The following is a 16001-nucleotide window of genomic DNA, read 5'->3' as shown; positions in this document are numbered from 1 at the left end:
TAATGATTTCAAGCATAATTCGTGAATTGCTCCTTAAAGATACTTCCCCCTAAATTGTTTCATGTTCCTTAATTTTATATGGCCACCTCCACCAAGTGAAAGTGCTAGAAGTGAATTTCAATTTTAAAACACCTGCCAAGAGGTACGCTAAAACAGACGTAAGAGCTTTAAAGTACACCACTGGTTTTCTAAGTGAGACACTTAATTAAAAAATGAGACCAAGATAACAAAACTTCACAACATTAAGCCTTTTCACATTATGTGAGATGATACATAACACATTATAATTTAGCATCCCTGATCTTCAGAAGAATTAAGAAAAGAGGTAGAAAACTTTTATCTGGAAGATCTCAGAGTGAAGCTAAGTTTTAGAGGGTGTGCCTTGTGGATTAGCCCACCAAGCAAATGGCTACGCATCTAATTATTAGGAAGAAGCAGAATTCTGAGAAAGCGGAATAAGGCAAGGATTTAAAAATTGTCATCTTTTGGAAGTGAAACAAATTCATTCAGTATTATTATCCCCATTACTTTAAAACTCCGCAAAAGTCAAAGTAAAAGATTGTGGATAAGCAAAGTGCTAGTTTGCAGAAACATGAAATTTTTTAAAAGAGCATTAGTGTGGGATAAGGCTCGCATGAAAACACACACTGTTTAGGGAAGCAAAGGAGCTCACAAAAACCAAACCAAAGCATAGTGTTATCACTTGACATGAAAATTTTGGGGGGAGTTGGAAGAAGTGCTCTTAACAAATTTGAGGAAATTAAATATCTCCAGATGAATCTTTAGGTAAAAAGGCAAAAATCGAGCACTAAAATTTTGAAGAACTTCAATGAAAAAAACATATCCCGCTTAATTTTAAAGTTTTATGCAATGTGACAAAGATGAATACACGAGCTGCATTAAAACAAGAGGCCAATGGTCTTTTAAAGCTTCAGTAAGCTGCTCAGGCACCTTTTCCCTCTTACATTCTACTTTTATACACTAGAAGCCCTAATGTGGGCACTGCCAACTCCTGCTTTTAGGTAACATTCTCAAGGGCTAGACTCACCCCTGTGAAAACTGCTTGTTCTGTACTTGTAGCTGGTGAAGTACACGTTCACAAAGTCTACCAAACTGCAGTATGAAACCAGCTTTGACAATTCTGAGTATCTTCATTTGAGGAATCCATTCATAATTTAAAGACTACTAACTCAGAGTTTTTAAAAGGACTCAATTACTGGAGACACCGTGGTTTATGTCCAGTGGCCTCACCCAAGGCCTTCTGCATTACCCAAAATAGGAAGCTGCTTTCTTCTCCAAGTGAATGCTGCCGGGTGCTAGTTTATAATACTACAACTCAATCTTCAGGTTCGTGTCAGTAGGTAGGTAGCAAGGACCACCTGTTCTGTCACCCCAGCAAAAAGAGGGCATGTATCACCACTGTAGACACACATCTGTAAACTTGCACACTAATTTTAATCTTAACAAGGAATTCAGTTTCTTAGTGGTTTTAGGTTAAAAGGATGGTTCAAGCATCGTGTTCTTTTGTTCTTTAGGGTTACAAATAGCTTATTGGAAAACCCAGAGCCTTCTGGATCTGTGAGGTAGTAGGCTTCAATCCTCATCATGCATGGATCACACTTCTCCAAAGTTGGTATGGCCTGTCTCCTTGGCATGGTCCCTTGCTTCTGCTTGTCCAATTAATCCTTTCTGACATACCATGCATCTCAGGGTGAAGCGGTTGACATCAGTAAACTGTCTCTTGCTTCTAGCTTCATCTGCTAATTCCAGTGCTTGTACAAGAACAATATCATCATTAGAGGAGAAAATGGTCAGAGGAGGGGTGTTTGGGTCAGGGAAGACACGCTGAAGGGGATCGTAGTGGATTCCATCATAAATAAGCAGGACCCTTTTGGTATATCCTGCATCTTCCCCAAAACGATCAATTCTTACTGTCTGTGTATCTACCACACATATTTCGCATTGATAAAATTTAGACAAAATTGATATCTCAATAGCCCCACCCCAAGTATCATCCCTTTTGATCCAGTCACAGTACTCTTGATTTGTTTTTCCCAGTATCGCCTCGCTGTACAAGACTGGATCACTTGCTACAATCTGTGCTATGAGACGTCTCATCTCAGGGGCACAAGCTGGATTCAAAACTCCTCCTTCAACAACATAGTACACACTGGTAAAAAGGCAAGAGTTGTCTGCTGGGACCGCCGTTCTGGTAAGCACAGGCAAAGTTTCCCTGATGTAGCTAGGAGCACCAAGTTTTGTAAATGTAGGTGACGTTTTGGGCCTGGTTTGGTCTTCTTCAACGATCAGCATGTCGCCTGTCAAAAAAAAAAAACAAATCCAGAACTGCAGAAAAATTATAGTTGAAACTGAGTGTTCACTAACCAAGTCTGTAAAATACAAACCAAAGGAGTTAAAGTATAAGCTGGAGTTACTAGGGAAAATACAGCTTTTCATCTGAATTTTCATAAAGATGAAAACAGAACAAAGAGAAAAATGCTTTGGGTTGCACCTAATTCAGTAAAGGGGCCTGGGTTATACACTTAAAAAAATACATTTCAAGAACAAAATTTTCTTATGCTTGCTCTCTGCAGTTTAAAAGCACACATCTTCCAAAAGGTGTTTATCATAGACTAGGCCACTAGGGGGTTCTCGTCCTTCGGAAACTTAACGTATCTACCCTGTTTAGTGTTTACAAGATCCTTGATGCAACAGTGGAAAGCTTTTAATTACCAGTATTGCTGTTCAAGTTTTAATACTGGACAGAAATAACTGCCGTTGTTTAGAACTTCAAAGGGCCTTAGTGGGTGTGTCAAAGCAAACTCTAAAACAAGTACATCTGTCAAAATATAAATGGGGGTGATCGCAAAAATGAACCAGGAAAGCAAAAAAAAAAAAGTATCCTATATCCTTCAGAACTGCTGTTTTCTTCTCACTGATACAGGAGAAAAGAGCCATCAGGACAGAAAAAACAAGCGACCCCCTCCCTCCTTTAAAATAGTTTTGTGGACGCAGAGGGAAAACAAAATGAATGAGATGTTTTCCAAACAGACCAAAAAGCGGACCGAGGAAAGGAGACTCCAAGCCTTCGGCTTCTCACACAACTTGGGCCCTCCCGGTCTCTTCTAACCATAGATAAAGTCAAGTAATCGTTGCTGGACACTCGCCCCGGCCTCCGTCAGAGTTCTCTGTTTTGTAACCTATCCTAGCCTTGTCCTCAAAGCCCCCAGCCGCCCCACAGCCACCTTGCGCCGACTATCTCTGTTCTTCCCCACGCCCCTCTGCGTCCTCCCAGGACTCTGCCTAGCCCCAGCCTCGGCTCCCTTACCTGACTGGATGGGCAAATCCCCCAGAACTGTATCCTCGTTGTTGAGATCCAGGCACTCGGGCGGGTATCCGACGAGGATTCGCTGAGAGCCGGGAGCAATCCCGGTGATGGCGGCAATTTGGCCCTGGAGTTCCCGCACCCGGGTCCGGCTGCACAACCCCTGCAAGACATGGGTGCCATCCTTGGCCTTGCAGCGGAGCCGCCACATCGTGTCGGTCCAGCCGCCCACAGGCCAGACACCCGCGGAGCCAGTTTTGGTCCCGGCAGCAGGCTGACATACGCCGCCGGGGAAACCAGCCGCCGGACGGACTCCAAAATGGCCACCCTTTGCCGGGCCAAACATCGCGAGAAGTCACTGGCTGTCACAGTTCTCGCGATATTCTGGTGCAGTTTCTATCTCAACACGGTCTTAAAGTGACAACCAATTCCCAGCCGCTCGGCTTCCGGAGGCAAAGGATGAAGATTTATTCGTATTCCTGTAGTGCGACTGGTCTTGCTACCTGTAGAGCGAGTGAGGTGCCCTCTGCGTCGGCAGCATATATGCTCAAGGGAAGAAGGCGGGGGAAGGAGTTGCTGAATCGAATACATTGGAATGTAACCTTGCATTTAGGTCGGAAATTATTAAATTGAAGCTTCCAAATTACACCGGGAGAAACAGAATCATAGTTCGGAACGCAAACGAATGCCAAGAATGGTCAGTGAGTCAAAGGACCTGCCAGAAACAAGCAGATACTCGTGACTAGACTCACCGCTGCAGCAAACATTGACTCATTGAGGTTAAGGGGGCCGGGCGACTGGCCTTTCCACCTCCGTAAGACTGTAACTTGAAAACTTCCATTTGCCACATTCAGAAAGCGCAGTATGATGTCAGCATCTGGGCCAAGGGCAACTGCTACATTCAGGAGGTGGTGGCAGTATACTGAAGAGGAATGAAGAGGACTAACGTGTGTCATCCAGATTCCAGTTCAGGCTCTAGGTATACAAATACCAAGACGACTACATTCCTGCCTTTAGTATGGCAAAGTACTTACGTAATCGGGAGAGAGGGTGGAGTGGAAAGGACACATAACCATTGAAGTTCACAGCAACTTAATAATGCTAGATTATGTGACTGATTTCAGCCCTGTATCCCTAGAATGAAGGACTGTGCTTCGCGAATAAATTCTCAGTAAAAACTTGCTGAATGGATAAAGCAGTTGTACAGGCACAGAGAGGGCAACCATAACATACTGGGAGTTGTAAAAAGCTTCAAAGAGAAAATACTATTTGCGTTGTTATAAAGGATGAATTTAATCCCCTGGTGAAAGAGGAGTAAAAATATCTCTAAATTTCTCTTTCTTCCAAGAAATTCATACTCATTGTTCTTTTTCTATCCTGTATCTAGAGCAGCAAGGTCTTCCCTGCGTAGAGGAGGTTTCTCAACAGAATCAAGCATCAAACGGGCCTGGGGGCAACTGTGAACAGTTCATTTGAAACGTGCAAACTCGTCTACACTGTAAAAGCCTCTACCTCTGAATAAGTTCTATGGAAACTGCGTCTTTTCACACCTTTCATGACCCAGTTTTCTCCCGGCGCAATTTTCCTCTTTGGTTCTTCAAGATGACCAGAACAGACGGTACAGCGCGGGTGGTAGGAGGGAGAATGAGTAAGGTGGTAAGTCCACTGCAGTATGTGCGTGGGTCTAGGGAAGCTCCTGGTTCAGTGGTGAGAGTAGTTGATTTTCTTAGTTTACAGTGCCTAACCTAAGGGAAGAATATGCAAACACCCTAAGATGTAACCAGCTTAAGTACTGTTATAGTTTACTCTAGCAAAGCACCTTCTAACGCTTAACGTTCCAATTTATGGCTCTAACGACGTTCCGCTGGAATTCAGGGAGGAAAGCGTTAATCTCCACAACGTTTTTTTCCGGTTACCAAAAAGTCACACCCTCTCTAGACGGCTACTAGTTCTCTCTCGCGAGAGTATGAGAAAGTGACGCTTTCTATAAACCCCGCCCCCAGCCCTTTAGTTGCCAAGCAACGATGCAACCAACCTCCACAGCTCCAGCCTCCTTTAGGCGCTAGCGTCAGCGATTCCGATTTCAGCCCCGCCCCCTGGAGCCCGCGGGCGCTCGATTGGTGGATGATTCTCCCCAGGTGAGGACAAGCGCGGGAGTGGGCGGAGCCAGGCAGGGGCACGTGATTCGCCGGGGACTGGTGTGCCGGACCCCGGCCGCAGTCGGTTGCCTCCGGTCTGCTGCTTTATCGGGTAGGTGCTGGGGCCACAGCCGGAAGGGCTCTTAGGAGGGATCCTGGGGCGAGCGACAGCTGTACAGCGCCTTGTAGGATCTAGGCGGGAGAGAGGAGGGAGGTTGCGTGCACCCTAATGAGGTGGGGGAAGATGAAGCCTCGTTGTTTAGGGGAAGCGCGGGCCCCCGGGCATCGCCCAGAGTGCGGACGTTTAGGGACCCGGAGCCGCAGCTGAAGCCTCGGTTAGAGGATTTGTGTGGTCTGTGGAAGAACCGTGCAAGGTCCTTGAAACAGTAGGACCTTCCTTCCTCACGAGTCCCTTGTCAGGTTTTGCTGAGTGGACTCTGGGCTCTCCTGCCCCAGTTCAGGTCAGGACTTATCCCTCACTCTGCAGGTGACCTTGGGGAAGCTATTTACCGCCTCTTTGCTCCCCAGTGTTTCTTCCATAGGCTGCTTCCTAGGGCACAGATGGGGAGAAGGTGCGGACAAGGGCTTGAGAATGAGAGCACCAGTGGAGAAATGATGACGTGATAGGGCTGTCTCCGGGTTCAGTTACAATTTTTCCTTCAGGAGACATGTTTGAGATTTTCCCACTTCTCATTTTTGTCAGGACTGAATCCTACCATTGGACTGCAGTTACTTGATGATAATGGACTTGATCTGTTCGCAGGCCACTCCACCTCTAATTGCTGCCACCACTGTCCCCAGATTCTTAAACTGGAATCTGAGGTCAGGAACTAACTTAATTTGATTAACCTCAGTTTTTCAGTCTGTGAAATGGGGAGACGTAATAATGGTAGCCAAATGTGTTTTATTACAGGATTATTGGAAGGACTGAAGGAGATGATTTATGCGAATGTAAACTCCTATGTCAGCATTATACGTGCAAGGTTCTGGTGTAGGTCTTTATAGATGGGGAAACAGAGGGCCAGGGACAGTCATAACTTTATCCTAGGGCATGTAGCTGTTAGCTGGGAGAAAGAGGGCTGGACTTGACTCTTGGCCTAGGGTTCTTTCACTTATACCTTGCTGATCCTCTTTAGGGTTTTGAGGGATGTCTCCTTCCTTCCCTTCCTTACACCCCTTTTGTCCTTTTCAGACATCCCCTGAACAAGAGCTGCCATGTCTGGGAATTCTGCATTATCCTCAGAACAGAACAACAACAGCTATGAAACCAAGTCAAATCTCCGAATGTCTGAGAAGAAATGTTGTGAGTTCTGAGAAAGAGGAGGGGCTGCTCTCTGCTGGGATTTTATCTCAGGAATATAATTGTAATACTAGACTTTGCAGCTTGGTGGGAGTGAGAAGTAATTCTTTGACAAGGGAATTTAAAACAAAGTCTACCAGGAGAATTTCCTGTCTGAAACACGTAGATTCAGTGAAACGTCTGTCCTTGGGGCTAGATGGTGTAGCCCAGCATTTTCTTACTGCTTTCTTTAACCAAATCTCTCTCTCTCCTGGGGGTATCTGCACACTGGATTGATGTTGAAAGTTAGAGGAAGCATTACTGTACACGCAGTGGGACAGGCGGAGTGGTAGGGTGCAGAAATTACTCGGGACTGATACTGTTAACAGTTTCCCTTTATCTCTTGGGTTAAGTTTTTTGAGGATGCTGCTCTTGGGTTTAGCCTTTACACTTTGCAAACTATTTTCCCTGGAGGTTCATTTCTCTGGGCACAGGTTTCATGGGAACATTTCCATGGCAATCTTTTAGACAGAGGCAGCAGGTGGGTTTGCAGAGAGATGAAGTACCCTTTCCTGTCCCCATGCATCTGTATGCCTAAGCATCCTATGGACTGCAAGACTGCATAGCCTGGTCCAAAAGGTCCTGGGCAACTGGTCATCAGATGTTTGGGGGAACCTCAAGGCAAGCTAACTCTTTCCCCTGCTTCCAGGTTCCTTTGGAACCTTGTCAGTCAGTTCTTCTCACTTCAGTGGTTATATATATCAGCAGGTGGAAACAGCCAACTAGCATGAGACCTGGAATCATCTCATGTTCAAAGTTTACCCTAGAGTCTCAACCTTGATGTCATGCCTTTGTCAGTCTCATGATTAACGATGATCGTCTCTTTTCACCTAACACTGATGAGGCTCGCTGGGGTTTGGGCTGCAACAGAGGCAGCTTGTTTGGATGTGATACTGGGGACTGGGGTTGGTGCACCTTTATGATCAGGGTCTTCTTTCTCTGCCAGGGCAGGAAGCCAGGTACTGAGCACAAATACCCCGGGGGAAGGTAACTAGTATAGCCCGACGATTGAGTGCAGCCTCCGGAGTCAGACTGCCTGGGTTTGAATCTTGGTTTTACTACTTCCTAGCCACATGCTTTTAAACAAGTTGCTTATCCTCTCCACGCCTCAATTTACTTGTTCATAAAATGGGAATACTAGTAGTACCTCCATCCCCGCCCCACCCCTGGTGTGATGTGAGAATTGAGTGAGTAAATATTATAGGGCAGCACTTGGAAGAGTGTTGATGTGTCATGTTTCATTGGTGACTCTATTTGCATGTTGTGTTTATTCCTGAAACAGTATATACATTGAATTATACTCTAAATGCTGTTCTGGGAGCTCACTATTTAAAAGAGCCCTGTGAAAGATGGTGTTTTTAGTAAAGAATGTTTTCTCCTCTTGTTTGGCAGCATTGTCACCCAGATTTGGAGATATGGGATGCACATCTTCAAGAGAGGTGCCCTTGTATTACTAGGACACTTGAGCCAAAAAGAGAACAGAAAGCTGGTGGGGGGGGGTGATCACTGTGGGGGTCTCTGACTCTGTGCAATGCCCAGTGTCAGTCCTTTGAGTTCAGCTTTCTCCTCCATGGGAATCTCCTACCTGCCTTCCTAAAGCTCTTCTGAAGTTTTTCTGCTATGAGAGTTTTTGATTAACCGAGGAAGCAGTAATCCTAGGACTCTTGGCTTCCTCTAGGCTCTTAATTCCTTCTATAGGCTCTGATCTCTTCTTCCCAAGTTCCACCCTCTCCCCAACTCCCTGGAGACACTGGGTGGTCCTGAAGCCGCTGTCATTCATTTACCCCACTCTCTCCTCCCCTCATGGTTGGACTGTGAGACTGGTGGCCATAGTCACAGGGGAAACAGCATTATGAGAGTAGGTTTTAGTTTATTTCCTTTGTCTCTGTTACTGCCTGTATCTTGAAACAGGCTCTCCTGGCTGCCTAGTGTTCACACCCAGCAGTTGCTTTATTAATAGCTCACTCGTTATCCTATTGCTGCTAATTAACACCTGTTGTTGGCTGACTTCGAGGCTGAGAAGTGCCTGAGCTGGACAGCTGAAGAATGTCTTGAGGGAGCCAAAACTTCCAAAGGAGCATTACCGGAATTTCAGCTGCTCCAGGGATGGGAAGAAGGGGGGTGGTACTGGCTGAGGTGCCTTTAAGGTGCTCAGATTACCGGTTTCAGGAATTGGGAGTGGGGCGGAGGTCTACATGCTTTTCTTTCTTTGTTTCTTTCATTCTTTGATATTTTGAATAGGTCTGGAACAGACAAGCTTCCTATGAATCTTTCTCTAATTACAAAAGCAGTACAGCTTCATGAAAAATTCAGACAATACAGAAAGAAAGGAAAAAGCAAGAAAGCTCTTACAATTTTTCTTGTCCCTGTTAAGTTTGATTCCTTCCAAATAATATCCTGGTGTGTCCTGTTAATGAAAATAGGTTCGCATTGTACACATTTTGTTCTGCTGCCGTTTCCTCTTTTTTTTTTAACATACTATATTGTGGACATTCTTTTTCACATCAGTAAATTTAGATTCACCTCATTCTGCATAGAATTGTGTCATATGGCTGTGCCAGCCTCTCCCTGATGGACATTTATGTTGTTTACAATTTTCCACCATCACAAACAGTGCTGTAGTGAGCATCCTTGCGTATACATCTTTGCACGTTTGTGCTAGCAAGTTTTCCTACAGAAATAATAGGAGAAAAGATAGACACGTTTGGATTGTTGATCAGCATTCCTCAAAAGTTCTGAATTGTTAACTGGTTTTCATATTTCAAAGTGCTTGATAGAAATTGTGCATTATCAGCTATTGCTGCGCGGGTTACATAAAACCTTAACTTTCGAAGTGTCTGGCTGTAGAACTTGGCTGTTTTATGACTACCAGTCAGATAGCAGGGGATAATCAGCAGTTTTATGACTTCTGAGGAATAAAAAGAAGATATTGCCACTGAAGCACATTTTAAAGGGCAGCACATTTCCAAATGTTAGGGCTATTTAGACCAAAAAGTGGAAGAAGACCTTGGTCAGGAGACAGCCGGGAACCACTGGTCTTCTAGACCACCTTCAGGATTAGATTAGAGAGCAGAGTCGTGCTGGCCACATGGCTCCCTTCCTTAGGTGCTGACAAGAGCTGGTGACTGGGACTGATTGGGCAATCACGAAACCAGGAGTCTGATCAAAGCCCTGACCTTGACTTTCTATTGAGGGGACTGTCGGCCAAGCTCTTCCCTTCTCTCTGGGCTTGAGGTTTGCTGTCTACAGGAGGGAAGTTTCCAAACTCTCATTACCTGTAAGTGTGTTCATGAAGGGAAAATAAGATTGAGAAAGTGAGTTCCACCTTGTGTAAAGAAGGTAGGAGAGGGTTTCAGGATTGAAACAGCTTTCCATTGTAAGTGAGGGGTATGTTACATTGTCTCTGAAATTAATCAGTGTGAGGTGCCTACTGTTCAGGTTAAGGTGGTGATGGTGTTTTATAACAGGCAGGACAGAATGTTCCTAGTTTTGCTGATGTGGCAGTTTGAGATAGGAAGATGGTTTAGTTTTGTCCTCAGGAAAAGGAGAAGCCCTGGTGGCAGCAGGTGTGGTGCAGATGTGTTCTGGGCAGAGGTGGGAGGTGTGTTGCTGGGGGCTACCCTGGGGCGTCCTTTGTGCCCCGAGTTCTCTTTTGTTCTTAGCGCTCTCTGTCTAGTTTGGTAAACATGGAGCAGCTGGTTCCCTGCTTGGCTTCAGAGCATCTCCCAAGGATGGCTCATTTTCAGCTCCAGGGAGGGTAACAGGACCTCTGGGGGAAGTGGCTAATGGGCTGGAAGGTGTGGACAGAGCAGGACTAGACATGAAGGTAATGAGCCAAGCCATGGGGATTGAGAAGAGGGGCGCTGGGCTGGAGAAAGTGAAGACTCAGGAGGATTTCACTCCTGAAACCTGAGGCAGCTGATCCCGGGCAAAGCAGATCTGCATATTAGGGGTCAGAGACTGGGGAGTAACATCAGCTGAGCCTGCAGCCTGGTGTTTGCCCGTCTTTGTGCTCCCTGTTTGGACAGAGATGTAAATCACTTCTGTTGCTCATTACCTACCTTGGAGAGGTTCCTGCTCAGGCCTGGGAATTTTCCACGTGCACAGTGGGGAGAGGACTGAAACCCAAGCCCTCTGTCCCGAGTCGGAGCATGCGCCCCTCTGTCACTGCCAGGGCCCCTCTTTGGCTTCTGGGTACTTCTTGCCAAAACCCCTCGGAAACTTTCTTCCTTCTGAGGTCTGTTCTCTACCCACATCCCTCTGCTCACTTCCTCCTTGAGATCATTTCACATTCCCTTCTCAAAAGATGAAAGATGACTTTCCCATTCCAGGGACCCCAGTTTGGCTGAACTATTTCTTAGCCTTCCAGGGTCACCTTGTGCCAGGGCAGAGGAGCAGCGACTACTCATGGGCTGTCTTCTGGAAGGCAGTGCTGGGAAGACAAAGGTGAAAGCAGTTCTTTCCCATCCCATCGGCATGCAGGGCCTCCGACACAGCAGCCAGCAGAGCTTGAGCCCTCCCAGATGAGCTCAGTTTGGGTCTCAGGAACGTGGCTGGCAGCAGTGCAGGGCATTCATTGTCCCACCTCTCGTCTGGGGCAGGATGGGCAGGGAGGAGCCAGCCCCTGGGAGCAAGCTGAGGAGGAACTGGAGGCCCTTTTTATGGAGAAAAGCTGCCTAGGAAGCACAAGATCCGGATTCTAGAGCCAGCTCTACTGATGACTCATTGTGTGTCCTTAGGGAGGTCACCTGTCCTGAGCATCCAGTCAACCCCATCTGTCTAGTGAGCCCCGTCTCTGTAAACGAGCATTCCTGAAGTCAGTTTCCTAAGGAAGGGCAGGCCAGCGGCTGTTCCTGCTTCTAAACTTGCTTTTACTCGGGCCTTTGAGGCAGGCTGGCCATGATGCCCACATGCGCCAGCTACCACAAAGCTCCCTGAGGTCTAGTCAGCTCGTGTCAGGCAGGCTTTGCCATAGTCAAATGGTTTCAGAATTCTGGTTGAAACTCGTAGTCTGAGTGCAACGGTCAAAACAGATTGAGGCCAGACTCTTTTTAATGAAAGTACTTCTTGCGGGTGGCTCTACAAGGAAAAGATGGGATCCTCAGGGTAGAAGCTCTGTTGGACCTGTTACAGGAGCCTGCTCAGGTCCACACTGGTGGGGTCTCCAGGCACAAGACCCTCCTTCAAGGCTACACACTTTTGTGTTACTGTTTGTCTCATGGTTACTGTCTTTCTAATCTTTGCCACTTTTTTTTTTTCTCATTCCACCTTGGGTAGCCCTGTGAAGACTTTGGACGAGTAGGAGAGACGTGTCTTGGTTTGGTTACCCTCTGGGAGTCTACATGACTCTTTAACTCTCCTTGAGCAGGGTTCACCCAGTATCTCCTCAGTTTGCCTTCCTGGATACTGGCCTCACTGAGGTTTATGAGGGTCAAACCAGATTCAGACCATGAGGTTCCTAGCCCAGGGCACAAACCTTACCCGGCCCCTCGTCCTTTAGTTCTGTTCCATTTCTTTTCTCTCTAGCGTGGGCGTCCTACATGACCAACTCCCCGACCCTCATCGTTATGATTGGTTTACCAGCCCGGGGCAAAACCTACGTGTCCAAGAAACTCACACGCTACCTCAACTGGATTGGGGTGCCCACCAAAGGTAGGTACAGCCGTTCGTTCCCCGGGAAAGGAAGTGGTCCGCTCCTTTATTCTCCCTGGCATCAGGGTTACGGGGTACTCCTGGCAGCAGGAGTGGTTGCTTCCTGATTTCCTAGATTTATTCCCTGTCCAGACACTTGTTCCTCCTGGCCTGGCTGGATTGGCCTAGTTTTGAGGGAAGGCCTTTGATAAGCGTATTAGGAATTAAATGAATATAGGGCTTTGCATTTCCAAAGCCCTTTATCTACAGCATCTCTTCTAATCCTAGCAGTACCCCTGTGGAATAGCCAAAGCGGCTGAGGAAATGAAAACTCAGGCCATTTAACAGCTCGTGCAAGGATGGAGATGTGGGCAGAATAGAAACAAGAAGAAAGAAAGAGTTGCCCATGTGCCTTCTTTGTAGACCAACCAGGAGGCTGTGCAGACACACATTTTGACTAGTAACCACTCGAACATCTGAATATCAAAACTTTCACAATAAACAATCAGTGATACAAATGTAGAAGACATTTGGAAAATAAATAATAGCACTTCAGAATATTTGCAGAGGAAGTCACAGGTCCTGTAACATACTGTGCCCAGAGTAAGAATTTTCAAAGATGATGAAATTCTGAGTGGACTGCATTCTGCTTTGTATGCACAGTAGAATGGAAGACATTCGTCAGCCTAAGACCCCAGTGTTCAAAAACACGTAACATGGTAAAAGTGTTTAAAAATAATTAAGCTGTTGTAAGATTTAAAAAAACCAACCAAACAGAAACTCGGCTAATTTAAGGCTTGTCCAAAGTCTAGTAAGTCAGAACTCGAACTTAACTTGGTTCTTAGTCTGCTGTTGCTCCCAACGTGCCCCGGTGCTTTCTGCCCCCTTGGCCGCTCTGACATTAGACCAAGAAGTCCCCTTTGGGACATCGTATTGTTTCACTGCCCAATGCTGTGGCTGTCTCCTGCAGTGTTTAACCTGGGGGTGTATCGGCGTCAAGCAGTCAAGTCCTATAAGTCCTACGACTTCTTCCGACATGACAACGAGGAGGCCATGAAGATCCGCCGGTGAGTGGTCCTAGGCCTGGCCTCCAGGCCAGCTCTTTCTTGGCTGGCGTGGGACCAGATGTGATGGGGCTTGGTTTTCCTTGCAGTAACTATGCTGTGGGGATTTTAAGTGGAAGTTTTCTGCTGGGCAGGTCACCTTGGGCTGGGGTGGGTAGAAGAGCCAGGCTAGGAAGTTGCACATATGCTTGGAGGCTACATCTCCAGGGGGATAAGATACATACCTGGGGCTGGGGAAGGGGAGAGATACAGGAAGGTGAGGTCTCAGTGGGGAAGGTGAAGGGTCCAGTTAGGGACAATTTTTGACCAGTGGGGAAACTAAACAGGAAGGGATGTGGCTCCTGTGGCAACCCAGCTGTTGATGTCTCTGGCTGTGCCTGAGCCTGGCCTTGCCCCAGGCCCCTTGCTGACGTCCTCGCTCTCCTGGCAGACAGTGTGCTCTGGTGGCGCTGGAGGACGTTAAGGCGTATCTCACTGAGGACAGCGGGCAGATCGCGGTGAGCCTTACCTGCCTCTTCCCCACCTTGGTCTCCACCCTTTCAGCAGCTTGGCTGCACAGCCCCACCCTGGGTCCACCTCGGTGGGATTCCATGTCTCGGTCCCTGCTCATCAACCTCGCGGGCTCTCTTCCCAGGTGTTCGATGCCACCAATACCACTCGAGAGAGGAGGGACATGATTTTGAACTTTGCCGAGGAGAATTCCTTCAAGGTAGGATCTGACTCCAAGCGGGAGGGTAAGGGGTGAGCGGAGTGGGCAGTTAGCGGGGCCAGGCAGGCCTGTTTGACTCCGGTGGGTGAGGGCAGGACTGGATATCTGATTCTCTCCTCTGGGCGCGTTACTCCCAGTCCGTGAGTATTTTCTTTCAGGTCCTTTCTCAGACCCTTAGCCTGTATGTATGAGACCCTGGGGTTGTGGTAAGAGCTATTTTTAAATGACAAGGCCTTGAAGGCCACTTTCATGAAAGAAAATCCCTGGGGATGTGGTGGCCGGGGAGGGGCAGGTATGAGCACGCGCTCTTAGTGAGCAGCCTGGCCGTGAGTGAGTCGTTGCTCACTGCCTTCTCTCCCTGCCAGGTCTTCTTTGTGGAATCTGTCTGTGATGATCCCGACGTCATTGCTGCCAACATCCTGGTAGGTGACACCCCTGCACACCACCACCTCATTATCCTTTGTGCCGTGTGTGTGTGTGTGTGTGTGTGTGTGTGTGTGTGTGTGTGTGTGTGTGTGTGTGTGTGTGTGTGTTGGTGGGGGAGGGGAGAGTCCCCCAACTGGGAAATGAAAGAAAGAAGTAGATGCGTTTAACAATACAGGGTGATCTTTTTGATCTGCCAGAACACTGTTTTGTACGTCCACACTCTTCCCTTGGGAGAAGAAACAGGCTTTGAGGAATGAAGGAAGAATTGGCTGTTGAATAGTGGCCAGACTTAAACTGTAGGAGTCCTGGCCCTGTGCTCTAGGTACTAGCTGGGTGCTGAGACCTGGGTGTATTCTCAGAATAGATCAGACTCTTCAAGATCCGCCAGGGCCACCTTATAGGAAGGTCATCTGCCCACCAGTTGTCTAACACTCAGGTCAGCCTCCGATGTGCCCAGTGCCCCGGGCCCTGAGTGGTCACAGCTGAAGCCAGCACCCATGTTGTGCTGTGCCGAGTAGACACCCGCACGTTGTAGCCTGGTGGGAACTTGCTGAAGACGTGTCTGGTCCAAGGCAGCCGTGCATCAGATCAAGCATCCTATTCTGAGTGATCGTGGAGAGAAATTGAATATCCTTTCTGTTTTCCCAGGATGGTCCATAAAGGGATTGGGGCCCGGGAGCAGCCTTGGCTGCGTGACTGCCTCTGTCCTTCAGCCAAGGGCAGGCACATGACTCCCCAGTTGTCTTTCCCTTCTTGGTTGCCAGGGTCACAGGACAGGGAGGAGGTGCTCAATGAACGGGGATTGCCAACACTCCAGAGAAAGGCCACTTCTGTGGCCTTCCTTGTCTTTATTTAGCAGTGGCTGTTTGCAGGAGGGCTGGTAAGGGCAGACCTCTGACTAGGCCCTGCTCTTCCTCTGATTCCAGGAGGTAAAGGTGTCGAGCCCTGACTACCCTGAAAGGAACAGGGAGAATGTGATGGAGGACTTCCTAAAGAGAATTGAGTGCTACAAAGTCACCTATCAACCCCTTGACCCAGACAACTATGACAAGTAAGGTTGAAGGCCGAGGTTTGAAGGGCCTGAGTCAGGGCTCTCGTTCGAGGAAAGAGTCTTTCTCCCTCTGTCCCTAGACTTCCTTCTGACAATCCAGGCCTCTGTTCACAGGGAAACCAGATACCGATCTGTGGCTTCTACGTGGATTGAATTTTATACTTGAACACTGGAGTGCTTCTTACCATAAGTTCTTCTTGTCTGTCCTCTAGAGCACAACTTCTCAACCTGTGCATGGTTGACATTTTGGCTGGTTAATTCTGTGCGGTGGGGGCTGCCTTGTGCACCGTAGGGTGTTCAGCAGCTTCCCTGGCCTCT

At 47.5% G+C, this 16001-nt stretch overlaps 2 protein-coding genes across 8 annotated transcripts in view; one reads left to right on the top strand and one right to left on the bottom strand.

Annotated features, from left to right (window-relative positions):
- Nucleotides 1–1436: 1436 nt before the first annotated feature.
- YOD1 (YOD1 deubiquitinase) lies at nucleotides 1437–4281 on the bottom strand. Of its 2 annotated transcripts, XM_072948323.1 has the most exons (3): nucleotides 4078–4281; nucleotides 3329–3488; nucleotides 1437–2318 (listed from the first exon to the last, which is right to left on the bottom strand). In XM_072948323.1, exons 1-3 carry the CDS (start codon nucleotides 4279–4281, stop codon nucleotides 1615–1617), a joined length of 1068 nt encoding a protein of 355 aa, XP_072804424.1. In that variant the 3' UTR covers nucleotides 1437–1614. The 2 variants fall into 2 exon arrangements, with proteins under 2 accessions (XP_072804424.1, XP_072804425.1); XM_072948324.1 differs by lacking the exon at nucleotides 4078–4281 and having other exon boundaries at nucleotides 3329–3840.
- PFKFB2 (6-phosphofructo-2-kinase/fructose-2,6-biphosphatase 2) overlaps nucleotides 4171–16001 on the top strand; it is a 26069-nt gene continuing 14238 nt past the window's right edge. For 3 of the 6 annotated variants that reach the window (XM_072948322.1, XM_072948321.1, XM_072948317.1), the window contains exons 1-8: nucleotides 5475–5575; nucleotides 6656–6766; nucleotides 12329–12454; nucleotides 13404–13500; nucleotides 13928–13994; nucleotides 14132–14206; nucleotides 14572–14628; nucleotides 15559–15683. In XM_072948322.1, the coding sequence (XP_072804423.1) occupies nucleotides 6679–6766; nucleotides 12329–12454; nucleotides 13404–13500; nucleotides 13928–13994; nucleotides 14132–14206; nucleotides 14572–14628; nucleotides 15559–15683 (635 nt within the window). In that variant the 5' untranslated portion in view covers nucleotides 5475–5575; nucleotides 6656–6678. The other 3 variants (XM_072948318.1, XM_072948319.1, XM_072948320.1) reach the window with 3 other exon arrangements.

Source organism: Vicugna pacos, chromosome 23 (genome assembly GCF_048564905.1).
Source record: "Vicugna pacos chromosome 23, VicPac4, whole genome shotgun sequence".
NCBI classification, from domain to species: Eukaryota; Metazoa; Chordata; class Mammalia; order Artiodactyla; family Camelidae; genus Vicugna; species Vicugna pacos.
This window is presented reverse-complemented; position numbering and strand designations above follow the sequence as displayed.

Coding starts and splice junctions, on each gene's coding strand:
- YOD1 (XM_072948323.1), bottom strand. CDS start 4,281: ATGACACACGTTAGTCCTCTTCATTCCTCTTCAGTATACTGCCACCAC. Junction 3,489..4,077: donor AGTCAATGTTTGCTGCAGCG/GTGAGTCTAGTC, acceptor CATGTCTTGCAG/GGGTTGTGCAGCCGGACCCG. Junction 2,319..3,328: donor GGATTTGCCCATCCAGTCAG/GTAAGGGAGCCG, acceptor TTTTTTTGACAG/GCGACATGCTGATCGTTGAA.